Consider the following 27,562-nt stretch of genomic DNA (forward strand, 5'->3'; position numbering starts at 1 on the left):
CAGTCTTTGAGGAGGCTTTCTGATTCTGTCTGGATAACGCCTCTTTGGGGTATCAGGTTCTTCTGGCAATGTTGAGTCGGGATCAATGTCGTTGTTTGGTTCATCTGCTTCCAATATCACCGATTCTGCGGTAGCTGCAATTGGTACGTCGATTTCATTGCCAGGTGTATCAGATCGTGGTGTGGAGTTGACATTTTCCATTGACTCTAGAATCTGGTCAGCATGGCGTCTTACAATGCTCTCTCCAACGTCCACGGTATACATGAGAGGTCCTTGCCGTGTACAAATCGTTCCTGGCTGCCATTTCTCAGTGCGGTAGTCCCGGGCCAAAACTGGTTGACCTATCTTAAAACTCCTGGTCGGCCTTTCATTCATATTCTAAAACTGCCTGTTCTCCACATCTCTTCGGACGTTTGGCTTAACCAAATCCAAGCGACATCGTAGTCTTCGATTGAAGAACATCATGGCTGGGGTTTGGTTGGTAACCGCATGTGTCGCATTCCGGTAGGCAAACAAGAAGTTGTCCACCTTGTGTTGTAGGGGTATATCTTCGTTACACATTGCCTTGATAGCCTTCTTGAATGTTTGGACAAACCTCTCGGCCAATCCATTGGTGGCTGGATGATATGGGGCAGATGTGTAATGCTTAACGCCATTGTTCTTTAAGAACCTCCGGAACTCTTCAGACACAAACTGTGGTCCATTGTCAGAGCAAATCTGTTCAGGCAGCCCATTCCTGGCGAATATGGTTCGCAAAACTGTGATAGTTTTTTCCGTGGTGGTTGAGGACATTTTTATTACCTCTGGCCACTTTGAATGTGCATCCACCGCAATTAAAAACATCGAGTCCATGAAGGGGCCAGCAAAATCAATGTGCACCCGTTGCCATGGAGATGAGGGCCACTCCCATGGATGCAGAGGAGCTTGTGGTGGGGCGTTTTGGACCTTCTGGCATCCTGCACAGCTCTTGGTCATCTCTTCGATTTCTCTATCGATTCCCGGCCACCACACAAACGCTCTGGCTAAGTTCTTCATTTTTACCCCACCCAGATGACCCTCATGAAGCTCATTGCGTACTCTATCCATCAGCTTAGGTGGAATTACTACTCTGGATCCACACATCAAGGTTCCTCTGCACACTGACAGCTGTTCTCTTCTCGGCGAGAATGCTGGCAGCAGTGGTTCGCCATGTGCTGGCCATCCCTTCACCGTTAAATCATAGACCCGTGATAGTGTCGGGTCATTCCGTGTTTCCTTTTCTATGTTTGCATTCGTCACAGGGAGACATTCGACTATGGTCGAGTGGAATAACTCCATTGGATCCACTGCAAGGTCTTCTTCTTCCACCGTCAGCAACGGTAGGCGTGACAATCCATCAGCATTTCCATGCTGTTTAGTTCTTTGTACTCGATGTCATATTGGTGTGCCCCTAGGAAAAGGGACCATCTCTGCAGCCGTTGTGCCGTCATTATCGGTACGCCCTTCTGAGGGTTGAAAATGGAGACAAGAGGTTGATGATCGGTTAGTAGAGTAAATTTTTGACCGTGCAGATAGTGATTGAACTTCTTCACCCCCCACACTAGGCTGAGGGCCTCTCTGTCAATCTGGGCGTAGTTACGCTCAGCAGAAGTTAACGAGCGTGACGCAAAAGCTATCGGCCTCTCTAAACCATCAAGGAATTTATGTGACAGTACCGCCCCAATGCCGTAGGGAGACGCATCACACGCCAGCCTGATTGGCAGTGCTGGGTTGTAGTGAGCCAATACTTCCCTTGAAGTGATTAAGTCCTTACTCTTCTGAAAAGCACGCTTACAATCATCGCTCCATTTCCATGCTACCCCCGTTCGTAGCAGGGAATTCAGTGGGTGCAAAATTGTCGACAAATTCGGCAAAAACTTACGATAGTAATTCACCAACCCGAGGAATGACCTCAGTTGCGACACATTTTCAGGCACTGGGGCCTTAACAACCGCTTCAATTTTGTCAGGGGACTTATGTAACCCCTCTTCATCAATCACGTGGCCACAATACGATATCTGTTTCTTAAAAAATTCGCACTTGGGGCGGTTGGCTCGCAGCCCATGTTCCTGTAGTCTAGTGAGCACCTGTTCTAGGTTGTTAAGGTGTTCACTGTCATCTTCACCTGTTACAAGGATGTCGTCCAAGTAACACTGAGTCCCCGGAATCCCTTGCAGGACTTGTTCCATCGCTCTTTGCCATATCGCCGGAGCCGATGCTACTCCGAATACCAATCGATGATACTGGTAAAGACCTTTGTGAGTGTTTATCGTGAGATACTTCCTAGAGGACTCTTCAACCTCCATCTGCAAATATGCTTGTGCTAGGTCAATTTTTGTAAAACGCTTCCCTCCAGACAGTGAGGCGAAGATGTCTTCTATCCTTGGAAGAGGATATTGTACTGTGTGAAGGACAGGGTTCACCGTCACCTTGAAATCCCCACAGATGCGAATCTTCCTTGGCTCTCCGGGCTTATTGCTTAACGTTTTCTTCATGACAGGAATGATGGGTGTCGCCCACTCGCTCCAGTTGACCTTAGACAACACGCCTGCCTTCTCCAGATTCTCCAGCTCTGCCTCGACGGCTGGGTGAATTGCATATGGTACCGGTCTTGCTTTGAAAAACTTGGGAACTGCATTCTCTTCTATTTTTATCGAGGCGGTTACGCCTTTAATCGTGCCCAGTTCTTGTTGAAATACCTCTTTGGCGTTAGCTAAGATTGTTGACAATCGTCCAGGAGTGACGTCTTCATCTTTTTTACCGTCCACCGTCATTGCATGAATGGAATGCCAATCTAAGTTTATCTTCCTGATCCATTCCCGTCCCAATAACGGTGGTCCACCATTTGGCAGTATGTAGAGATACAATTTCCGTATTTTCTTGCCATTGTATTCGACAGGCACCCTTATTTTTCCTCTGGGGTATACTTTTTGCCCCGTATACGTCGTCAAGACGATGGATGTCTCTCTCAAGGGTATGTGTGAAAATAGCCGCTCGTAGTCTCGTCGATTCATGACGGTTAGCGCTGATCCTGTATCCAATTCCATTTTAACTTGGGACCCTGCTATCGTGAGGGTGACCCAAATGGTTCGGTGATCCTCTTTTGCGATTACATTGTGAAGTTTGAGACAGCTTAGTCTCCTGTTTCCGGATTCACTATCGCTCATCTGATCTTCGGAACTACTGTCCGTCATCTTTTGTACTTTCTTGTACGGTTCCTTAGTAGCCTTTTTGTTGTCGCTGGTCTTCTTCCCAGACCTGCAAACTCGTGCAATGTGTCCAATCTTTCCGCATTGTCTGCATATTTTGTCTTTGGACCAGCAGTCCTTCTGGTCATGGTTAGTTCTGTCGCAGCGATAACATTTTGCAAATCCCCGTGTCATTTCGTGGGTGCCGTATTCCTGTGGTTTTTGTTGAATTTCTGCAGCTCCCCTGGCTGCTGCTTCATACGATACTGCCACACTGAAAGCCTTATCTAGCGTCAGCTCTTTTTCTGAGAGTAACTTCTTCTGTGTTCCTTCACTCAGGAGTCCACAGACAAATTTGTCCCGTAGGGTATCTGCCAGTCCTGCTCCGAACTGGCAGTGCTTTGATCGCTTGCGTAGTTCCGTAAGATACTCAGCATTGCTCTCATCTTTGTGCTGAGTTCTCCTGTGGAATTTAAATCTTTCTGCTATCAACAGCGGTGCAGGGTTTAAGTGTTCCTGTAGGACAGCAACAATTTCGTTAAAACTCTTCGCCTTCGGTTTGGCTGGAGTAATCAGGTCCCGCAATAGGCCGTACGTTCTAGCACCCATTAAGTTTAGCAATATCAATGCCTTTTTCCCCTCCGCTATTTCGTTTGCCTCGAAATATACCTCGACTCTTTCCACATACGTGGTCCAGTCCTCTAATGTATTATCAAAAGCAGTGATACAGCCAGTCTTCGGCATCTTGCAAATCTAAAATGGCGCCTCCCGCGCTTTGCCTTCTTCCCCGATTTAACAAAATGGCGCCTCCCGCGCTTTGCCTTCTTCCCCGCTGGTTTTAGCGCTGCTTTCCACGGTTTTTTGCGCGTTAAATATTGATTCTTTTTCTTTTATTATTTTCCCGTCGTGGAGCGGACCCTCTGGGACACTTCCCTCCCTCTTCTTAGGTCCGAACGCTGCCCGGCTTCGAAGCACCGGCCGCGCCCTGTGTGCTCCACCCTCTCTCTCTCTCTTTGCTTCCCGACTTGCTGCCCGGCCCCGTTGAAAAGCCACCTGATCGAGCTTCAGCCCGCCGCAGCCCAGGAAGGATCAGAGTACTACCTGCCACCAGCCCGATTAGCTGGGAAACCACAGACCGAGGAACCCAGCCTGGCTCTGAACAGTCTCTCCTGCAAGTTTTCAACCCGATGATTGACGGTCGACGCCCGTTTCCCGAGTTTCTTTGGACTCTATTTTTTTTTCTTTCTTCTGGCTCCGACCTTCAACAACGTCGTCTGAGGTGCTGCCGAGTTGCAGGTAAGTTCGTTTCTTATTCGTCGCCAGTGTTAAGTCCGTGAATGATTGAGACACGGACCAGCAGGAGTGAAAACAAACAAGTCTTTACTGGTGGAAGTCAATCGTGAAAACTAACAAACAGAGGCTCTCTAGCGCCTTTTATACAGGGGTGGTCACTGCCGGTACTGCAGTCTGAGACCAGTTATTCTCTTAAAGGTACATACACAACAGTTTCGATAGAGTGGGTAGGGAGATATTGTTTCCACTGGCAGGAGAGGCAGTACCCAGAGGACACAGACTTAAGATAATTGGCAAAAAAATCCAGGAGGGAGATGAGGAGAAAAAATTTAACACAGCGAGTTGTTGTGATCTGGAATGCGCTGCCTGAAAGGGCGGTGGAAGCAGATTCAATGGTAACTTTCAAAAGGGAATTGGGTATATAGCTGAAAAGGAAAAAAATTCCAGGGCTGTGGAGAAAGAGCAATGGGGAGTGGGACTAACCGATAGGCCTTTCAAAGAGCCAACACAGGCACGATGGGCCGAATGGCCACCTTCCGTGCTGAGGGATTCTATGACCTGCAGACTAGCTCACTGTTGGTAGCGCTAGGGCTGGTTGAAGTGTTAATCCTGCTGCGGTTTTTAACAGCTGAGAGCGTGAGGCCCGGGTTAGACAAGACAAGAGAGAATCAACTTTGATTAAAGGCGGCGAAGTTCACCCAGGCAAAGGGCTCGGTGCTGACTGCTCGAGGGGATGCTGAGTCACAGGTTTCTGGAAACTTCTGGTCGCTTTTACTTCTGTTGGCAAACTAGTAGCAGCTTTTTGAGCCAAACCATGCAGAAGGGGAGCGGCACAGACACGTTCCGAAGCGTGTGATTCACAAGCCTGTCAGAACCTCGCCGTTAATAAAAACAGAAATCGCTAGGATCAGAGGATCAGAGAACCTTGCAGCACAGAAGGAGGCCATTCGGCCCATCCTGCTTGTGCTGGCTCGTTGAAAGAGCGATTCAATTAGTCCCACTCTCCCCCCTGCTCTTTTCCCCGTAGCCCCGCAAGTTATTCCCCTTCAAGCGCTTATTCAATTCCCTTTTTGAATGTTATGATTCAATCTGCTTCCACCGCCCTTTCACGATCTTACCCCCCCCTCCCCCACCCCCGGGTGTCTGAAACGCAAAGTGTTCCGTTCCCCAGGAAGGTAAGCATGCAGGTGCAGCAGGCGGTTAAGAAGGCAAATGGTATGTTGGCCTTCGTAGCAAGAGGGTTCGAGTACAGGAACAAGGATGTCTTGCTGCAGTTGTACAGGGCCCTGGTGAGACCACACCTTGAGTATTGTGTGCAGTTTTGGTCGCCTTATCTGAGGAAGGATGTTCTTGCCATGGAGAGAGTGCAGCGAAGATTCACCAGACTGATACCTGGGATGGCAGGAATGACGTATGAGGAGAGATTGGGTCAATTAGGCTTATATTAGCTGGAGTTTAGAAGAATGAGAGGGGATCTCATTGAAACTTATAAAATTCTGACAGGACTAGACAGACTAGATGCAGGAAGGATGTTCCCGATGGTCGGGGAGTCCAGAACCAGGGGTCACAGTCTAAGGATAAGGGGTAAGCCATTTAGGACAGAAATGAGGAGGAATTTCTTCACCCAGAGAGTGGTGAACCTATGGAATTCTCTACCACAGAAGGCAGTGGAGGCCAGTTCATTAAATATATTCAAGAAGGAGTTGGATATATTTCTTAAGGCTAAAGGGATCAAGGAATATGGGGAGAAAGCAGGGACAGGGTACTGAATTTGGATGATCAGCCATGATCGCATTGAATGGCGTAGCAGGCTCGAGGGGCCGAATGGCCTACTCCTGCTCCTATCTTCTATGTTTCTATGGAACAGCTCCCTCCATCTCGAGGAGCGCTCAAATTCACTTTTTAAAGAAAAAAAGGAGAGCGGCAGCCTCAAAACCACAAGTGGCTAAAGTGTTCACATTCGCAAATCTTCTTCACAGTTTGTCCGGCTTTCCTCGGACACAGATCCTGCAATCGTCTACACCCTGATAACCCAATTCTGGGGGATCCCGCCTCCCAACCTGGTGGTGTCCGTCGTGGGCGGAGAGGGGAATTTAAAGATGAAGACCTGGCTGAAGGACATTCTCCGTCAAGGACTGGTCAAGGCAGCACAAAGTACTGGTGAGGCCCCCCTGAGAAGCAAATAGGTCTGGAGGAAGACATTTTGCTGCCACTTCCTCGGGTAGTTTTTTTGCTGGGATGGTGTTTGACTTTTATGATTGTGAGAAGTCACACAACACCAGGTTATAGTCCAACAGCTTTATTTGAAATCACAAGCTTTCGGAGCGCTGCTCCTTCGTCAGGTGAAGTGAAGAGATGCATATAGGCACAGCATATATAGTCAGAGAACACTGCCAGATGATTACAGGTAATCTTTCTAGCTGCCCTTTATCACACCGAAAGGGCAGTTAGAAAGATTACCTGTAATCATCTGGCAGTGTTCTCTGACTATATATGCTGTGCCTATATGCATCTCTTCACTTCACCTGATGAAGGAGCAGCGCTCCGAAAGCTTGTGATTTCAAATAAAGCTGTTGGACTATAACCTGGTGTTGTGTGACTTCTCACAATTGTCCACCCCAGTCCAACACCGGCATCTCCACATCATGACTTTTATGATTATGTTAGCAGTTCAGCTCTTGGAGAAGGTGCTAAATTCTCTGTCATCACCTTGGCCATCTCCAATTCATCTGCCACCGTGCACTTCTGAACAAGTGACCGCCCACCAGAGCTGTGGCTGTCTGCTCACGCTATCTACCCCATGTTACACTTTGTGATTCCTTTGGACTGTTTTCCCATTAACTCCATTCTGCTTCATCGACTTCCTTCAGATTGCAAACCTCCCCCCTGCACAGTCTCCAGTCCCCTTGCACCTTTCACCCTCCGTAAACTTGAGCACATCCAAAACTCTGCTGCCCCTATCCTAACTCGCACCAAGTCCCGCTCGCCCATCACTCCCTGTGCGCGCTGATCTACATTGGCTCATCCTTCTTTTCAAATCCTTCATGGCCTCGCCCAACCCTGTCTCTGTAATCTCCTCCAGCCCTACAACTCACCAAGATCTCTGCGCTCCTCTAATTCTGGTATCTTGAGCATCCCTGATTTTAATCGCTCCACCATTGGCGGCCGTGCCTTTAGCCGCCTAGGCCCCAAGCTCTGGAATTCCCTGCCTAAACCTCTCCGCCTCTCTACTTCGCTTTCCTGCTTTAAGTCACTCCTTAAAACCTACCTCCTTGACCAAGCCCTGCTCTAATATCTCCTTATGTGGCTCGGTGTCAAACTTTATTTCTGATAACGCTCCTGTGAAGCGCCGTGGGACGTTTTACTACGTTAAACGCGCTATATAAATGCAAGCTGTTGTTGCTACTGTTGTAGTGACAACTTTGTTTCTCCAATACATTGGTGGAGGGTGAGGGTGCGGGGGTTAATTTTAACCTTGGCCGATGGTATAAAACGAGCGACATCGAACTGGCCGCCCGTTATACACCCCGCCCGATTTCCCCGTCCGTTGACTTCAATGGCAAGGACGGTCGAGCGTGTGTATCGTGGGCGACCGATTCGATAGCGCCCGTTTTTCAGCATTGCTGAAAGTTAAAATAAACCCCACAGTCTGTGTGTTGTAAACCTTTCTCTTACTACGGTTCGAACTACGAGAATTAGGAATAAGTGTAACAATGACAGACAAGTATGTGATCAATAAAATTGGTCTTTATTCACACTACAGTTCAAAATTCAAGTGTACAATTCAGGTGTACAATCACAATCAATATGCGTCCAATATATCCGTACATAAAAGTACTTCCCAGCAATTTACTCGCTACCTCTGGGCGATTTATATTTCAAGTCAACCATACATAAAAGTACCCCTTTTAACAATATCTAAGCTCTATGTTCGACTTTCATACATACTCCTTTATCACTGGGCGATCGGTCCAGGAAAAGTCGTAAGTCGAAACATAGACTGGCCAGCTTTCTCTGTTCGTCTGTTCTTCCGCTCTGTCTTCTTGTTCCTTCTGTGTTCTGAATTTCCCGCCCCTGGGTTACACAGAAACATAGAAGATGCTCGGCCCCTCGAGCCTGCTCCGCCATTTAATGCGATCATGGCTGATCATCCAAATTCAGTACCCTGTCCCTGCCTTCTCCTCATACCCCTTGATTCCTTTAGCCTTAAGAAATATAGCTAACTCCTTCTTGAATATATTTAATGAATTAGCCTCAACTGCCTTCTGTGGTGGAGAATTCCACAGGTTCACCACTCTCTGGGGGAGGAAATTCCTCCTCATCTCTGTCCTAAATGGCCTACCCCTTATCCTTAGACTGTGACCCCTGGTTCTGGACTCCCCCGCCATCGGGAACATCCTTCCTGCATCTAGTCTGTCTAGTCCTGTTAGAATTTTATAAGTTTCAATGAGATCCCCTCTCATTCTTCTAAACTCCAGCGAGTACAAGCCCAATCGACCCAATCTCTCCTCATACGTCATTCCTGCCATCCCAGGTATCAGTCTGGTGAATCTTCGCTGCACTCCCTCCATGGCAAGAACATCCTTCCTCAGATAAGGCGACCAAAACTGCACACAATACTCAAGGTGTGGTCTCACCAAGGCCCTGTACAACTGCAGCAAGACATCCTTGCTCCTGCACTCGAACCCTCTCGCTACAAAGGCCAACATACCATTTGCCTTCTCAACCGCCTGCTGCACCTGCATGCTTACCTTCAGCGACTGGTGCACAAGGACACCCAGGTCTCGTTGCACTTCCCCTTCTTCCAATCTATTGCCATTCAGATAATAATCTGCCTTCCTACTTCTGTTATAGGGCCTTTCTGACTGCCTCCCTCCTATATCGCTGTCTGCCTCCCCTCTGATAGGTCAGTTTCACTCCAAACCTTCCCTGAAAGGAGTTCATTCCGCATGTTCCTGTGAGGTGTGTGGGGGGCGGGACTTCCTTGTCGACCTTCCTGTCCATGTGGCCTTTCAAACAAAGGTACCCCCAGCTGACTTCCACCATTTTGTGTCTTCACAAACAAAGAACACGTGCTGATTTCCTACATTTTGAATTTGTCTGTAACCATTTCACAATTCAGTGGAGGCCAATTCATTAAATATATTCAAGGAGGATTTAGATATATTTCTTAAGGCTAAAGGGATCAAGGGATATGGGGAGAAGGCAGGGACAGGGTACTGAATTTGGATGATCAGCCATGATCTCATTGAATGGCGGAGCAGGCTCAAGGGGCCGAATGGCCTACTCCTGCTCCTATCTTCTATGTTTCTATGTAATTCATTCTGAACTTCGATCACCACACGGTAGCAGAGGTTTTATCACAATTTTTAGAATCTTACAGTGTGTTTCTCACGAGGCGAACCAACAGCTACCAGGTCTTGTGTTTCAAGGCTGCGTCCTCCGTCCTTCAGCTGTGGAGATTCCACCCCCCACTACCTCACTATATGTCTCCGGTCTCAAATGGAACTCCTACATCTCCTCCACTGCCAAATCTGCCTCTAAGAAGCCACAATTTCCTCTTTCCATCACCAACTCTTAACTCTTCATAAAGCCCAAGACTAGAATACTGTTCCTTTATCTGGGATACTGTGGACCTCAGTTCCTCAATTTAAAAAAAATCATAATTACTCCATGAAATAAAGAATAGATTTGCCTTTCTAATCTAGGCTTTATTAACTTTAAAAATCCAGTAGCACATCTTTCAACACCAGTCTCCAACCATGACTGGAGAGAACTGAATTTAAGATGGCCACCACAAATCACCTGACATCCACTACCAATGAGTTTACAGCATATATCTCAAGGTAGAAACAAACAACCAATTACAATACTTCTTACTAACACAGAGAACAACCACCCCATTCACCAATCACAATACTTCTTATTAAACATAGGAAATAATCACCACACTCCAGTACTCTCTCACATTCTCCTTCTCTCTGAAATGCACTTTTACCCACTGTTACTCCCATCTAACCTTGGTTTAAGCACCTCAGGACTATGTTAAAGGTGCTATATAAATGCAAGTTGTTGTTGTTTCTGTCCTTTACTCTCCATTGCTCGCGATTTCTCGCTGTGACTCTGTCATTGTTACGCCTCCTGTTGCAATCTTCATGTTGACCCGTCTCACAGGAGCATGGATTATGACGAGCGGACTCCAAGTCGGGATAGGCAAGTACGTTGGTGAAGCGGTGCGCGACCATGCCACGGCGAGCACGCAGTCAACCGCGAAGGTGGTTGCCATGGGGATAGCGCCATGGGGAATCGTGTACGATAAAAATCATCTCGTGAACCCCAAGGTAACGCTGGCACAGCGGCTGTATATGAATGTGTGTATGTGATGCACGTTGTATGAATGGGGATATTTATGCATGCGTGTGCTTGAGTATGTCTTTGTATGTGTGTGTAGAGGTGTATGATTGGCAGTGTATTTGTTTGTGAGTGTGTGTTGGTTGCTGTGTAAATATCAGTATGTGTGTGTATATGTCTATCAGTGTGTGTTTTGTGTATATGTGTGCACACACCTGTGTATCTTTGTGTATGTACATGTGTATGTGTGTATCTGTCTGTGCGTAGCTGTGTCTTTGTGTGTGTGTATCTGCGTATTTGAGTGAGAATACGTGAGTGTGTGTGTGTGTGTGTGAGTGTGTGTGCGTGAGTGTGTGTGCGTGAGTGTGTGTGTGTGAGTGTGTGTGTGTGTGTGTGTGTGAGTGTGTGTGTGTGAGAGTGTGAGTGTGAGTGTGTGTGTGAGAGTGTGAGTGTGTGTGTCTGAGTGTGTGTGTGTGTGAGTGTGTGTCTGTGAGTGTCTGTGTCTGTGTGTGTCTGTGAGTGTGTGTGTGAGTGTGAGTGTATGTGTGTGAGTGTAGCAAAAAGGTAGGGGAGGTGGGGTAGCATTGCTGGTAAAGGAGGGGATTAATGCAATGGAAAGGAAGGATATTAACTCGGATGAAACGGAATCTGTATGGGTAGAAATGAGAAATAGCAAGGGGAGGAAAACGTTAGTGGGTGTGATATATAGGCCTCCAAATAGTAATATGGAGGTGAGGGAAGGCATAAAAAGGGAAATTAGAGAAGCGTGCGATAAGAGCACAGCTGTCATCATGGGTGACTTTAATTTACATATTGATTGGACTACCCAAATTAGTAAAAATTCTGAGGAGGAGGAATTCCTGGAATGTTTTCGGGACGGTTATCTGGACCAATATGTCGAGGAGCCGACTCGAGATCAGGCCGTTTTAGACTGGGTATTGTGCAATGAGAAGGGACTTATCAGCAATCTTCTTGTACGAGGCCCCTTGGGTCAGAGCGATCATAATATGATCGAGCTCTCAGTCGAGATGGAGAGTGAGGAAATTGAATCAGAGACTAAGGTCCAGAACTTAAATAAAGGGAATTACGAGGGTATGAGACGGGAATTGGGTAAGATTGATTGGGTGGCGTTTCTGGGGGGATTGACAGTGGATAGACAATGGCAAGCATTCAAAGATAGAATGGAAGAATTCCAGAACATGTTTATACCGGTTTGGCATAAAAATAAACCTAAAAAGGTGACTCAACCGTGGATAACGAGGGAAATTAGGGACAGCATAAAATCAAAAAAAAGGGCATATCAACTGGCAAAAAAAAGCACCAGACCGGAAGATTGGGGGCAGTACAGGATACAGCAAAAGAGGACAAAGGGATTAATCAGGAAGGGGAAAATAGAATACGAAAGTAAACTTGCAGCAAACATAAAGACAGACTGCAAAAGCTTTTATCGGTATATCAGGAGGAAAAGACTGGTAAAATCCCAAGTCGGCCCCTTGCAGTCCGATTCGGGAGAATATATAATGGAGAATAAGGAAATGGCAGACCAATTAAACTCATACTTTGGTTCTGTATTCACAAAGGAGGACACAAATAACCTCCCAGGAATATCGGCAAACATAGGGACTAATGAGAGGGAGGAGCTGACAGAAATTAGTATCGCTAGGGATATGGTGTTGGGTAAGTTGAGGGGACTGAAGGCCGACAAATCCCCGGGGCCTGATAAACTACATCCTAGGGTACTTAAGGAGGTGGCCCTGGAGATAGCAGATGCTCTAAGGATCATCTTCCGGAACTCCATTGACTCGGGAACAGTACCCGTGGATTGGAGGGTAGCTAATGTTACCCCAATATTTAAAAAGGGGGGTAGAGAGAAAGCAGGGAATTATAGACCAGTAAGCCTTACATCGGTTGTGGGCAAAATGCTAGAGTCCATTATTAAGGATAAAATAGCGGAGCACTTGACAAATGGGGAAAGGATCGGACAGAGTCAACATGGATTTACAAAGGGTAAATCGTGTTTGACTAATCTGCTGGAATTCTTTGAGGAAGTAACTGGTAAAATAGATGGGGGAGAGCCAGTGGATGTGGTGTACCTTGACTTCCAGAAAGCCTTCGATAAGGTTCCACACAAAAGATTATCATGCAAAATTAAGGCTCATGGAATTGGGGGCAAAGTATTAACGTGGATAGAGAACTGGCTGGCGGATAGAAAACAGAGAGTTGGAATAAACGGCTCGTTTTCGGAGTGGCAGGCAGTGACCAGCGGGGTGCCGCAAGGATCTGTCCTGGGACCCCAGCTGTTCACAATATATATAAATGATCTGGATCAGGGAATTGGATGCAATATTTCCAAATTCGCTGACGACACTAAACTAGGAGGAGGGGTGGGCTCTGATGAGGATGTCAGGAGGCTACAGTGCGATTTGGACAGGTTGGGGGAATGGGCGGATACGTGGCAGATGCACTATAATGTGGATAAATGCGAGGTTATCCACTTTGGGGGTAAAAACAGGAGGGTAGATTATTATCTAAATGGCAATAGATTGGGAGATGGGGAAGTGCAGAGGGACCTGGGTGTTCTTGTGCACCAGTCACTGAAGGAGAGCATGCAGGTGCAACAGGCGATTAAGAAGGCAAATGGTATGTTGGCCTTCATATCAAGGGGGTTCGAGTATAGGAATAGGGATACCTTACTACAGCTGTACAAGGTGCTGGTGAGACCGCATCTGGAGTATTGTGTACAGTTTTGGTCGCCCCATCTGCGGAAGGATGTTCTTGCCATGGAAAGAGTGCAACGGCGATTCACCAGGCTGATACCTGGAATGGCGGGAATGACCTACGAAGAGAGATTAAATAGTTTGGGCTTGTACTCACTGGAGTTTAGAAGATTGAGAGGGGATCTCATCGAAACATATAAAATTATGGCAGGCCTGGACAGGCTGAATTCAGAGAGAATGTTTCCAATGGCCGGGGAGCACAGAACCAGGGGCCACAGTCTAAAAATAGCGGGCAAATCATTTAAAACAGAGATGAGGAAGAATTTCTTCACTCAAAGAGTGGTGAGCCTGTGGAATTCCCTGCCACAGAGGGCTGTGAAGGCTAATTCAATAAATATTTTCAAGAGAGAATTGGATATATTTCTGAAGGCTAAGGGGATTAAGGGTTACGGAGAAAAGGCGGGGACGGGGTACTGAACTGGTAAGATCAGCTATGATCTCAGACGAAGATCAGCCATGATCTCATTGAATGGCGGAGCAGGCTCGAAGGGCCGAATGGCCTACTCCTGTTCCTATCTCTATGTTTCTATGTTTCTATGTATGTGTGTGAGTGTGTGTGGGTGTGTGTGTGGGTGTGTGAGTGTGTGTGTGTGTTTATTTGTGTGTGTGTGTGTGTGTGTGTGTGTGTGTGTGTGTGAGTGTGTGTGTGTGTGTGTGTGTATCTTTAAGACCAGGATTGATTCTCACTTTAATTAAATCCACATTGGCACTTGCTCAGGGCTCCTTCCCTGTAAAGTACGCAGTGAGCAGTGACAAGGAGGCAGCCCACGCGCTGGATGACAATTACTCGGCATTCCTTCTCGTGGACGACGGGACCAACAATCGGATGGGAGGAGAGATCCAGTTCCAAGCCCGGCTGGAAGAACACATCTTGACACAGAGGACGGGAATTGGCGGTGTGTATCGGCAGGATGAGACGACTTGTTCTAGGCCCCCTCAACCACTGGAGACAGGCTGTTTCCATCTACTCTGCCCCGTCCTTTGATAACTTTCAACACCTCCATAAATTACCCCAATCGTGTCCTCTGTTCTAATTGAGACAGCCTCCGAGAGTCACCCTGCCTCACTCTCACTCATCGCCTCGAGTCTGTGTGGTAAATGTCACGGTTCCAGTCTTTGTTATTCCACAGATGTCTCATTCAACCCCCTGAAAGTGAATGTGGTCCATTCCAACCACAGTGAGACAAGAACACACATTTCTTATATACATCTTCTACAGGCCTGTCATGCTCTAGATGTCACACACCAGATCAGTAATGGTGACCATGTAACTACCGGATTGTTATAAAAACCCATCTGGTTCCCTGATGTCCTTTAGGGAAGGAAATCTACCGTCCTTACCCGGTCTGGCCTATATATGTGACTCCAGACCCACACCAGTGTAGTTGACTCTTAACCGCCCTCCAAAATGGCCCGGCGCGCCATTCAGTTGTACCAAACCGCTACGACAGAGAATACCTTCACCACACGGACTGCAGCGGTTCAAGAAGGCGGCCCACCACCACCACCACCACCTTCTCGAGGGCGATTAGGGATGGGCAATAAATGCTGGCCTTGCCGGCGACGCCCACTTCCCCTGAATAATTAACGATCTCACACACCAGACGTTAGACACCAGACATAAGAACATACGAACATAAGAAACAGGAGCAGGAGTCGGCCAGTCAGCCCCTCGAGCCTGCTCCGCCATTCAATAAGATCGTGGCTGATCCAATCTTGGCCTCAACACTTTCCCGCTCTCTCCCCACACCCCTTGACTCTCCTGTAGTTCAAATGTCTGTCAATCTCTGCCTTGAATATATTCACTGACTCCGCCTCCACAGCTCTCTGGGGTAGAGAATTCCAAAGATTCACAACCCCCCGAGAGAAGAAATTCCTCCTCATCTCCGTCTTAAATGGACGACCCCTTATTCTGAAACTATGCCCCCGAGTTCTAGATACCCCCACGAGGGGAAACATCCTCTCAGCATCCACCCTGTCAATCCCCCTCAGAATCTTATATGTTTCAATAAGATCACCTCTCAGACGTCACACGCCAGATGTCACAGACCAGACGTCAGACGTCACATACCAGATGTCACACTTGGTGAGAGTTGCAACGCAATCTTAAAACAAAATATGGAGTGCTTGAGCAGCCGGTTTACAGAGACAGGCCAGGTTAAACACAGCTCCATCTCTGGAGCTGAACATCACAACCATACTCACTGCTATCCACGAGCAATGCCACAGGACACTAGCTATAATGATAAAGAATGATGGATTATAAACAGGACTGAGGCAGCCGGTGACAAGAACAGCACACCCTGCCGGAGACTCCCCTAACATACCCACAGATACACATGCACACACACACACACACACAAGAACCGCACACTCAGGCACCGACAGACACACTCATAAACGGTCACACACACTGCGCACCCATCCCCCCCCCACCCCGAGAGGTCTGTGCTTATATTTATCTATTTTCTCTGTCCTAAGGGAGAGGGAGCATTGAGATCCCCGTGCTGTGCATGCTGATCCAAGGAGGGACCAACATGCTGGAGGTGAGGAGCTGATTTAAGTCGTTCTGTCCTTATGAATAACGTGGGGAGAGGAACAGAGAGGAATCTTTCCCTTCTCTGCAGTGACTGGGCTGTTGCAGCAAGGTCGTTGCAGTTTCAAGGCCTTACTACAGCGAGAGCAGAGTGTGATGGCGAAATACCTTATTAGCAACAACAGTAAAACAGCACCTCGTTATGAAATCCTCTTAATCCAAGAAACCTCTTTATATACGTTTGTAATTTTAGCCTGTCCTTCCTACAAGTCTACATTGTTCAAATACATCCTGCCGTATTCAGCAGGTTGTAGCTTGAGGACATTCCCGCGACCTCTTCCACCTAGAAGGACAAGGGCAGCAGGTGCATGGGAACACCACCACCTCCAAGTTCCCCTCCAAGTCACACACCATCCTGACTTAGAAATATATCGGCCGTTCCTTCATCGTAGCTGGGTCAAAATCCTGAAACTCCCTCCCTAACAGCACTGTGGGAGCACCTTCACCACACGGACTGCAGTGGTTCAAGGCGGCAGCTCACCACCACCTTCTCAAGGGGCAACTAGGGATGGGCAATAAATGCTGGCCTTGCCAGCAACGTCCACATCCCATAAAAATGAATTAAAAAAATATATAGGCCTAGAAATTCAGTTGGTTGCGCCAGCCGTTAGCACCTTAGGAGGAGTAGATGTCGGGCGCTAGGCGGCTAGCAGCCGGGCGCAGCGCGATCTGCGCCTCGCCCCAACTTCACTAGAGATTTAGCGGCGGCGCAAAGTCTTTGCGCGCGCTCAGCTGCGCGCGCAGATCATGACGTCATTTCCTCGTGCAACACCCTTTGTGCGCCCCCAACCGGAAATTCAGTCGCGACGCCCCATTGTGCGCCTGGCGCCCCTAGCGACTGTTAGAGTGGAATGGTGCTCAGTCGATGCGGGGCGCGGGGGGCGCAAATTAAAGGGCACTCCTCCTGCACTATAAAAGGCTGCCATTTCGCAGCACTCCTTCTTGAGAAACGGATCTTTGGAGAGAGACCAAGGTAGAGAGCTTTCTGCTTTGGCCCAACACTCGGACAGGTACTTGTGGCTTCAGGCCACAGCTTTCCACTTGTCTTTGCCTTCATTGACATCTCATTGTTTGCCAGCATATTATGGGGGCTGCAATGGGTGTAAACGCTGGCTTTCTCAATTACATCCAAAGGGCTCACAGACGCCGTGAGAGAGTGGCAGCCCTGGCTAGACGGAGAGGGGGCAACAGGCGTCGGGAAAGGAGGCCTTACCCACCCAGGGTATACCGCCAGCAGTTCTCCTATCTCAACATGTCTGAGGAGCAGTGTGTTCGGAGGCTGCGATTCAGAAGGGAGGTGGTCACAGAGATCTGCCACCTGCTTGGCGGTGATCTGATGCCACAGCTGAGGAGCAGGACGTCTCTGTCGGTGGCAGTGAAGGTGACGGTGGCTCTCAACTTCTATGCCACCGGCTCCTTCCAACCTGCTACTGGGGACATTGCCAACATCTCCCAGTTCGCCGTGCATTGCTGCATCCGCCAGGTGACCAATGCCCTTTTCAAAAGGAGACGTCAGTTCATCTCCTTCTCCATGGCCCTTGCCAAGCAGCAACAGCGTGCAATGGGCTTTGCAGCATTCGCAGGCTTCCCCATGGTGCAGGGCGCCATTGACTGCACGCATGTGGCTTTGCGGGCACCTCTGGAGAATGCCGAGGATTACCGCAACCGGAAGGGCTACCATTCGCTGAACGTCCAGCTGGTGTGTGACCACAGGCAGCTCATCCTAGCTGTCAATGCCCGCTTTCCAGGCAGCAGCCACGATGCCTTCATCCTGCGACAGACTTCTGTGGCAGACATGTTCCAGGCACAGCCTCACCCACGAGGATGGCTTATCGGGGACAAAGGCTATCCTTTGTGTACCTGGCTGATGACCCCGCTCCGTGCGCCCAGCACCCCTGCTGAAGAGGGATACAATGAGAGCCATCAAGCGACCAGGAACATCATCGAACAAACAATCGGCGTCCTGAAGCAACGGTTCCGCTGTCTGGATCGTTCCGGTGGAGCCCTACAGTATTCGCCGGAGCGAGTCTCCCATTTCGTGGTCGTTTGCTGCATGCTGCACAACCTGGCTATCCGCAGGACTCAGGCACTGCCACCAGAGATTGGAGGACCACCTCAGGAGGAGGAGGAGGAGGAGGAGGACCAGCACAGGAGGAAGGCAGAAAGTGCAAGGGCCGCCCGTCGCCGGCTTATTGAATGTTGGTTCTAGGCCCCCTCTCAGGGAATGGCTTGTGCCAATGTCAGCAGATGAATGTAGCCGCTCCACAAGCCCTCAGCCGAGCAGGGCAACCAGGACTTAACCAAAAAACCATGCACACTGCAATTTAACAACAATAATTTATTGCAAACCTCTGCCCTTCCCACATTACATCCTCATGTGGAGAAGCCCCCTCCAAAAACACAAAACTACCAGTCTCGGCCTTACAAAAAGAAAGAAAGACACCAGTCTCGGCCTTACAAAAACACAACTGCACCAGTCTCGGCCTTACAAAAACAAAGAAAGACACCAGTCTCGGCCTTACAAAAACACAACTGCACCAGTCTCGGCCTTACAAAAAGCACCAGGCATTTGTGCATACCTTCTACTTTTTGCCCTGCGAGGGCGATGCCTTTCGCATCCTTGCCTGGCCCCTGCCCGCCCTGCAGCTCCTCCTCAATGGGAGCCCAGTGGCTGCAGCAAGGCTGGGGGAAGGCTGCTGAGCGGCAGATGGCGAGACGGCAGATGCCCTTGGGGGTCGGCCTGCACCAGCTCTGGCCTTGGAGTGGCCGGCTGCTGACTGCTCCAACTCTGGCTGGGCGGCAGCAGTCTGTCCAGCGGCTCGTGGCAGCTGCAATGGCGGAGTGGCAGTGTCGGCTGCAGGAATGGTGCCAACCTGGCAGATCGCAGGTGCTCGCTGGTCGCCTGAGACATTGGGACTCGCACGGGCCAGCACTGCAGCATGCGCAGCAAACAGCTGAAGAACAGACTGCTGGGCTGCTGCTGCACGGCGAGTGCCCTGGCGATGCCTGGCTGATCCAGCGAGGGTGGCAGCAGTTAGTGCCCGTGTGGCCCTGGTCTGTGTCCGCATGACAACAGCCAGTGAATGGACGGCACGACTGAGCACTTGGCTCGACGCCGCCTGTGCTGCCGCGAAGTCCTGTAGACTCCTGGCCTGTGCTGCTCCAAATTGCTGCACACTCCTTGACAAAGACTCAATGGAGTCAGGCATCCTTGCCACTGCAGCCATGAGCTCATTGTGCCTGCGCTCAGCCTGGACGACCTCCAGGAGCCGCACCTCCTCTGCGCTGACCGTCGCAGGACTGGAGGCCGCACTCACCCTCTGGGGAGAAGTCCGCCGAGCTTCCCCACCCCTCCCGCGTTGCTGCAGGCCGCTGGGCCCCGGAGCTTCACTCTCCTCCGACCCTTCCCCCCGGCTCCCCTCCAGGGAAGACGTGTCCCCTACATCGCCATGGGCTGGTGCGGCTGAGGGTGGCACTGATGGGCCGGCTCCCTCTTCCTCCTCCTCGTATTCCGAAGCGCTGACAGTGGCAGCTTGAGGGCCCGCCTCCTCACCTGGCGATTCACCATCTGAAAGCAGGAAGGCACAAGAGTAGCTTTAGAGTGAGGACAGGGCGGCAGCGAGGGAGGCATGAGTGGTGCCATTCACTGCATCGGTCGGACAGTGGCAAAGGATGCTGATCTGAGGCGCAAGTGGAACGAGCAAAGTCAAAAAGGTGATGCCCTTACCATTGGTGCCCAGAACAGGGTCGGCATCTCCACTGGCAACGGGGCCAATCAGCCGGCCTGCCATAATGCGCTCCACATGCTGGTCGAGGTCGGAGAGCTCTTTTACGTCAGGACGGCCTCCCCCGGTGTCAATTCGTTTCCGCCGGTTGTGCGCCACCTTGGGCTGCAAGAGAAAGGACGGCCTCTAAGTACAGTGTGAAGCCCTGATCTTGTCTGCACTGCCTTCCATGGTCAAATAGCTTGTACAGTGTGTAAAGTGCTGAATGTGCAAGTGATTTTCATGACAGTCCCATAGCTGCTGGATGAGGGCTGGCCATTAGGGCTTTCAGGTCCCTTTGCCCATAAAGTGAGGTGCACATGCAGGGATGAGGAGGACACTGGAAAGGGTACTCACCCAGACAACCCGAGTGAGGTCGTTGAACTTCTTCCGGCATTGCACAGGAGTCCTGGCAACCACGCTGTTGGAAGACACCCTGTTTGAGACCTCCCTCCAGGCTTTCCGGTAGGCGCTGGGCAGCGGCCTCTTGCCACCTTCTGGGAACAGAACATGGCGCCTGCGCTCCACTCCGCCAACCAGCAGCCTCAGGTCACCGTCGCTGAAGCGCTGCACTCTCTCCCTGGCCTTCTCCATAGCCCTGGGCGTTGTGCAGGTGAAGCTGAAGTGGTCAGGCCTAGGTTGAGGGCTGCAGTGTGCAGGGCGTGGCAGGCAAACAAATCCACCCTCCCCCTTTAAGAGCTGACCGGCGCCAGAGTGTCTGCCGTCAATCAACAACTCGCCGCACCGGCGCTGCGCCCAGCCTCGGGGGTATTGCTCAGCACTGCCGGCTTAGCGCCTAAAGATAGTCATGCATCGCCTGTTTTAGCGCAGCAGCAACCTCTTGGGGCGATGCGACTGAATATCGCCGAAGGGGGCGCGACTTTGCGCCGGGTGCAAACTTTAGCGGCCGCCCGACTTTACCGCCCCAAAAGTGGCTATACTGAATTTCTAGGCCATAGTGCCTTTAACATAGTAAAACATCCCAAGGAGTGTCACAGAAGCGTTAAAAGACCAAATTTGACACCGAGCTACTTAAGGAGATGTTCGGGCAGATGAGCAAAAGCTCGGTCAAAGAGAGAGGTTTTAAGGAGCGTCTTAAAGGAGGAAAAAGAGGTGGAGAGGCGGAGAAGTTTAGGGAGTGAATTCCAGAAGTTAGGGCCTAATAATCAGACCCCTCCCATTCAGGAGTTCTGGTGGGGAGATTCCCACTCCTGGTGGTCAGACTTTAAGTGGCCCTGATGATGAGAATCTTCTTTTTAAGGAGACCCTCTCTTTAAGGGTCTTGACTAAGGGTACTAAGAAGACCCTCAATAAGGGTAACTGATTGCGAGATCCTCTCTTTAGAGTGCTGATGATCAGACTCCCTCACTAAGGGGTCCTAAGTGAATCCTCTTTAAGGGGTGCTGATCACGAGGCCTGTCCCAATGTTGAAACTGTCCCTTTTAAGAAGACCCTCCCTTTAAGGGTCTTAACTATGGGTCCTCACCATGAGACCTTCTCTTTAAGGGATCCAGATGATGACATCCCCCATTAAGGGGTGATGATTGTGAGACCTTCTCTCTAATCCTGGTAAGACATTCCCTCCAACTTATAACTGACTAGATAGGTCGGGCATTGTATGGAAGTATTTTTATCTGTCTGATTTATTCCTGGTGTGGTAGAGAATTTACAAAGCTACAAAGAACAACATCCCATGGCTGATCCTGGCCGGATCGGGAGGGATTGCGGACATCCTAGCCGAGGTCATAATGGAATCCTTCACAGCAGAAACCTTGAAGAAGGAAGTGGAAGTGCGGATCCAAAAGCACTTTCCTTCTGAAGATGCCCACCGCCTGGTGGAGCTGGTAAGTCCCAGTAACTGTGAGGACCCGCCCTGGGGTGTGAGAGAGGTCAGATACATGGAACAAGTCCATGGCCCAGAACTGCCGATCCAGGTGTCAGCCTGGGCTCAGTGGTAACATGTCTGAATTATAGTCGTGGGTTCATGTCCCACTCCAGAGTCTTGAGCACACAAACTAGGCTGACACTCCCAGTGCAGTGCTGAGGGAGTGCTGCACTGTCGGAGGTGCCGTCTTTCAGATGAGACATTAAACCGAGGCCCCATCTGCTCTCTCAGGTGGACGTAAAAGATCTCATGGCACTTTTTGAAGAAGAGCAGAGGCGTTCTTTCTTTCTTTCTTTTTCTCTCTTTCTCTCTCTCCTCTCTTTTTCTCTCACTTTCTCTTCATCTCTCTCTCGCTTTCTTTCCTTCTTTCTTTCTTTCCTCAGTTGGGCAAGTTTGGGCCCTGAGGGTTGCCCATCAATTATATTCAATTGCTCCACACCTAACTGACGACACAATGTTACATTATGCCATGAGCAAAGAAAATCATGTGACTCTCGGCCAGTGAAGCCACCACTGGACAATGAAAGTCAAGCTCATACCAGATGTCCATTTGCTCCAATGCCTGATGGGATCTTGGAGGACTGTATTTAGTGCCTGGATGCAGAATGTAACCTCAGGCCTCCAGGATAAATTAAAAACTTGTTCTGACTCGTAGGTGGAGAAGATTGTTGAAAATAAGCACCTGATGACTGTCTACAATGCAGATCTGGAAGGGACGGAGGAGTTTGATACAATTATTTTGAAAGCACTGTTCAAAGGTAACATCCCAAAACCCTTTATATTTTTAATTCCCGCTCGACATGTGGCCCCGGGACACAATAGAAAAGTTCAGTACTCAAACCAATCACCAAAAAAAATGTTAAAAAAAAAATCAAACGATTCTCCCTCCACACCCGTTATACCGACAGCCACTGACTGACTAATTCTAGTAACGCCCTGTTGAGTGAACCACATCCAATTTTTCCCTCTCCTGAAGGTGCTGGCACTTGCCGGCTCCTCACCATCCTCTGGTGCCACTCCAAGTCACCAACCTATGTTTGAGTGTGGGGAGCCCATTCAATCCTGTCCTCCCTGCATAATCCATAGTGAATATCACCAGCCTCGGTAGTCAAATGTCCGATCTGACTGAGGAACTCATGAATTCGGACAAGGCCAGGGCATAATTGACGGGGTCTCCACTGAGCATTCCTACAAATAAACATTCCGCCTGCATTAATCAATCCCAGCGCTGTCCAATCCCAGTGCTGTCCAACCCCAGGCTGTCCAATCCCAGTGCTGTCCAATCCCAGTGCTGTCCAATCCCAGTGCTGTCCAATCCCAGTGCTGTCCAATCCCAGGCTGTCCAATCCCAGTGCTGTCCAATCCCAAGCTGTCCAATCCCAGTGCTGTCCAATCCCAGGCTGTCCAATCCCAGGCTGTCCAATCCCAGTGCTGTCCAATCCCAGTCTGTCCAATCCCAGTGCTGTCCAATCCCAGGTTGTCCAATCCCAGTGCTGTCCAATCTCAGTGCTGTCCAATCCCAGGCTGTCCAATCTCAGTGCTGTCCAATCCCAGTGTTGTCCAATCCCAGTGCTGACCATTCCCAATATTGACCATTCCCAATATTGACCGTTCCAGCAGTGACCATCCCTAGGACTGACCAGCCCAGCACAGGCCATTCCCAGGACTGGACGATCTCAGTAATGACCATTCCCGGATTCACAATTCCCAGTGCTGACCAATCCCGCTGTCGCTCATTTCCCAGCGCTTGGCCCTGGAGCTAGCTGTTGGGGGTTTGCTTTGGGTGGGTGATGTGCTGTGCTGAGCCGAGCCTCACTGTTTGAACCCTGCCACCTCTACTTCCGCAGCCTGTAAGAAGCAGAGCACCAATGCCCTGGCGTACCTTGATGAGCTGAAACTGGCGGTGGCTTGGAGCCGAGTGGATATCGCCAAGAGCCAATTATTTAACGGAGATATCCTGTGGAAGGTAAGTGTGTGTGTGTGTATAAAGATACCTGGAGCTAGGTGAGATTGTACAAGATGTCTCGCACTGTGAGATAGAACATCACAAGATCTTACTTTGCAGTTCAGTTTCCTTCACCCCTTGTCCTGTTACAATAAAACTCCTGGGGATTTTTTACTATCTTAAAGGCGCTATATAAATGCATGTTCTTGTTTTATGCAGTTGGAGGGGGGCTGGTGGAAATAAGGATTCAAAAGAGAACTTTTTAATTTTACAATCCTCACTCCACCCCCGTTCCAGTTGGGCAACAGTTCGAAGGATGCCCCCCGGCACCTCACCCAATGCCCATTCTTCATGACTGAGCCTAGACAGTGAGGGACGTGGCGGGCATTGCAGCCAATCCCAATCCGCTCCTGTTCTGATGTCTGCGCACGTGGAATTTTTTTAAAACTCGTTTTTATGGGATGTGGGCGTCGCTGGCGAGGCCAGCATTTATTGCCCATCCCTAGTTGCCCCTTGAGAAGGTGGTGGTGAGCCGCCTTCTTGAACCGCTGCAGTCCGTCTGGTGAAGGTGCTCCCACAGTGCTGTTAGGGAGGGAGTTCCAGGATTTTGACCCAGCGACGATGAAGGATCAGCCGATATAGTTCCACTGTGGCAACATGAGCAAGTCAGAGGCTGGGTATTCTGCTGCAAGTGTCTCACCTCCTGACTCCCCAAAGCCTGTCCACCATCTACAAGGCACAAGTAAGGAGTGTGATGGAATACTCTCCACTTGCCTGGATGAGTGCAGCTCCAACAACACTCAAGAAGCTCGACACCATCCAGGACAAAGCAGCCCACTTGATTGGCACCCCATCCACCACCTCAAACATTCACTCCCTCCACCACCGGCGCACCGTGGCTGCAGTGTGTACCATCTACAAGATGCACTGCAGCAACTCGCCAAGGCTTCTTCGGCAGCACCTCCCAAACCCGCGACCTCTTCCACCCAGAAGGACAAGGGCAGCAGGCGCATGGGAACACCACCACCTCCAAGTTCCCCTCCAAGTCACACATCATCCTGACTTAGAAGTATATCGGCCGATCCTTCATCGTCGCTGGGTCAAAATCCTGGAACTCCCTCCCTAACAGCACTGTGGGAGCACCTTCACCACACGGACTGCAGCGGTTCAAGAAGGCGGCTCACCACCACCTTCTCAAGGGCAACTAGGGATGGGCAATAAATGCTGGCATTGCCAGCAATGCCCTGATCCCGTAAACGAATAAAGAAAAAGTCAGGATAGTGTGTGACTCGGAGGGGAACTTGGAGGTGGTGGTGTTCTCATGCTCCTGCTGCCCTTATCCTTCTAGGTGGTAGAGGTCGCGGGTTGGAGAGGTGCTGCCGAAGAAGCCTTGGCAAGTTGCTGCAGTGCATCTTGTAGATGGTACACACTGCAGCCACGGTATGCCAGTGGTGGAGTGAGTGAATGTTTAAGGTGGTGGATGGGGTGCCAATCAAGTGGGATGCTTTGTCCTGGATGGCGTCGAGCTTCGTGAATGTTGTTGGAGATGCACTCATCCAGGCAAGTGGAGAGTATTCCATCACACACCTCACTTGTGCCTTGTAGATGGTGGAAAGGCTTTGGGGAGTCAGGAGGTGAGACACTCGCCGCAGAATACCCAGCCTCTGACCTGCTCTTGTTGCCACAGTATTTATGTGGCTGGTCCAGTTAAGTTTCTGGTCAATGGTAACCCCCAGGATATTGATGGTGGGGAATTTGGCGATGGTAATGCCATTGAATGTCCAGGAGCAGTGGTTAGACTCTCGCTTGTTGGAGATAGTCATTGCCTGCAGGATTCCCTGTCGGAACAACCGGGAGTGGGGATTCTGCATTCCTTTGCCCTCTGCAGTAGGGTGGCCAACCCCCCAAGATTGCCCTGGAGTCTCCAGGAATTGACGATTAATGTCCAGGGCACTGCCGGCAGCAACGCACCCGGGAGAAAAATCACAGGGGCATGAAATAATACATTTTGTTTTTATTAGCTATAAAAATATTGGAGAGTGGGGAAGAACGGCTGTTTGACTGACAGTCAAGATTAATCCAATTGGGTAGCAAAGAATCGGTTCCCTTTCCAATTGGCTGTGGTGCCAGGAGGATGGACCAATGGCGGCAGTGTTTGAGGGGCGGGGTGGTTGGAGGCGGGAGGTCATGTGATGAAACCTCCAGGCATGCACCCAATCAGAATTGGCGACCCTGCCCTGCAGCCTCGGGGCACTGAGGCCAATTGTACTAGGCCTATGAATACTGGGCTACGGCAGGACTGGGCTCAACTGTGATGCCCCCCTCGGTGGAACATTCGCCACTATTCACTGCCCTCGGGCGCACGCTTAAAGAAGCGTCACTTGGGCGAGAAACTGGAGGGGGAGCTGGCGACCAGTGCCGTCATAGCTTGGCGAGAGTCAGCGCCATTAGTGGAGGAGGGGGCCATGACGACGGGCCGAGGGCTCATCCTGTTGTTTCTGTTGCAGTCCAGCGACCTGGAGGACCCCATGACCGCCGCTCTGGTGAACAACAAGCCGGAATTCGTCAAGCTCTTCGTCGACAACGGGACCAACATGGTGGAGTACCTCTCGTACCGGCGCCTGGAGGAGCTCTACAGCGCGGTGGCGGAGAACTCCCTCCTCAACACCTTCCTTCGGAAGAAGCTGGAGGAGAGGCGGCCGGCGCAGGGCAAGGCGGCCGAGACCCTGCTCGGCGGTCCGGGCGGGGATGGGAGCCGGCGGAGTTACACGCTCCTCGAGGTGCTGAAAGTGCTGAGCGACCTGATGGGAGATTTTTGCGAACCACTTTACGGAGAACTCTTTAATCCAGCCGGCTCCCGGAAAAACCAACCCGTAAGAATCGGATTTGTTACGGAGGCTACAAAGGGATATAGATACAAAGATGGGAGGGAAAGCAGTGAGTGAGGAGGACATAAAAAACCTGCAAAAGGACATAGACAGGCTAAGTGAGTGGGCAGAGATTTGGCAGATGCAATATAATGTTGGAAAGTGTGAGGTTATGCACTTTGGCAGAAAAAATCAAAGAGCAAGTTATTATCTAAATGGAGAGAAAATGCAAAATGCTACAGTACAAAGGGATCTGGGGGTCCTGGTGCATGAAACACAAAAAGTTAGTATGCAGGTGCAGCAGGTGATCAGGAAGGCCAATGGAATCTTGGCTTTTATTGCAAGGGGGATGGAGTATAAAAACAGGGAAGTCTTGCTGCAGTTATACAGGGTATTGGTGAGGCCACACCTGGAATACTGCGTACAGTTTTGGTTTCCATATTTAAGAAAAGATATACTTGCTCTCAAGGCGGTTCAGAGAAGGTTCACTCAGTTGATTCCGGAGATGAGGGGGTTGACGTATGAGGAAAGGTTGAGTAGGTTGGGCCTCTACTCATTGGAGTTCAGAAGAATGAGAGGCGATCTTATTGAAACATATAAGATTGTGAGGGGGATTGATCGGGTGGATGCGGTGAGGATGTTTCCACTGATGGGTGAGACTAGAACTAGGGGACATAATCTTAGAATAAGGGGCTGCCCTTTCAAAACTGAGATGAGGAGAAACCTCTTCACTCAGAGGGTAGTAAATCTATGGAATTTGCTACCCCAGAGAGCTGTGGAAGCTGCAACATTAAATAGATTTAAAACGGAGATAGACATTTTCCTAGCAGATAAGGGAATTAGGGGTTACGGGGAGAGGGCAGGGAAGTGGACGTGAG

The 27,562-nt window shown here is 49.8% G+C and overlaps 1 protein-coding gene across 1 annotated transcript in view; it reads left to right on the forward strand.

The window, feature by feature from the left end:
- trpm4a (transient receptor potential cation channel, subfamily M, member 4a) overlaps positions 1–27,562 on the forward strand; it is a 92,752-nt gene that overhangs the window by 15,354 nt on the left and 49,836 nt on the right. Inside the window, exons 4-11 of the mRNA XM_085969693.1 lie at positions 6,479–6,659; positions 10,674–10,840; positions 14,346–14,523; positions 16,109–16,173; positions 21,649–21,831; positions 22,528–22,630; positions 23,720–23,838; positions 26,325–26,690. Of these exons, the coding sequence (XP_085825819.1) occupies positions 6,479–6,659; positions 10,674–10,840; positions 14,346–14,523; positions 16,109–16,173; positions 21,649–21,831; positions 22,528–22,630; positions 23,720–23,838; positions 26,325–26,690 (1,362 nt within the window). The remainder of the gene's footprint in view (positions 1–6,478; positions 6,660–10,673; positions 10,841–14,345; positions 14,524–16,108; positions 16,174–21,648; positions 21,832–22,527; positions 22,631–23,719; positions 23,839–26,324; positions 26,691–27,562) is intronic.

Source organism: Somniosus microcephalus, chromosome 28 (genome assembly GCF_052327205.1).
Source record: "Somniosus microcephalus isolate GS21.2 chromosome 28, FLI_Smic_1.0, whole genome shotgun sequence".
Lineage (NCBI taxonomy): Eukaryota > Metazoa > Chordata > Chondrichthyes > Squaliformes > Somniosidae > Somniosus > Somniosus microcephalus.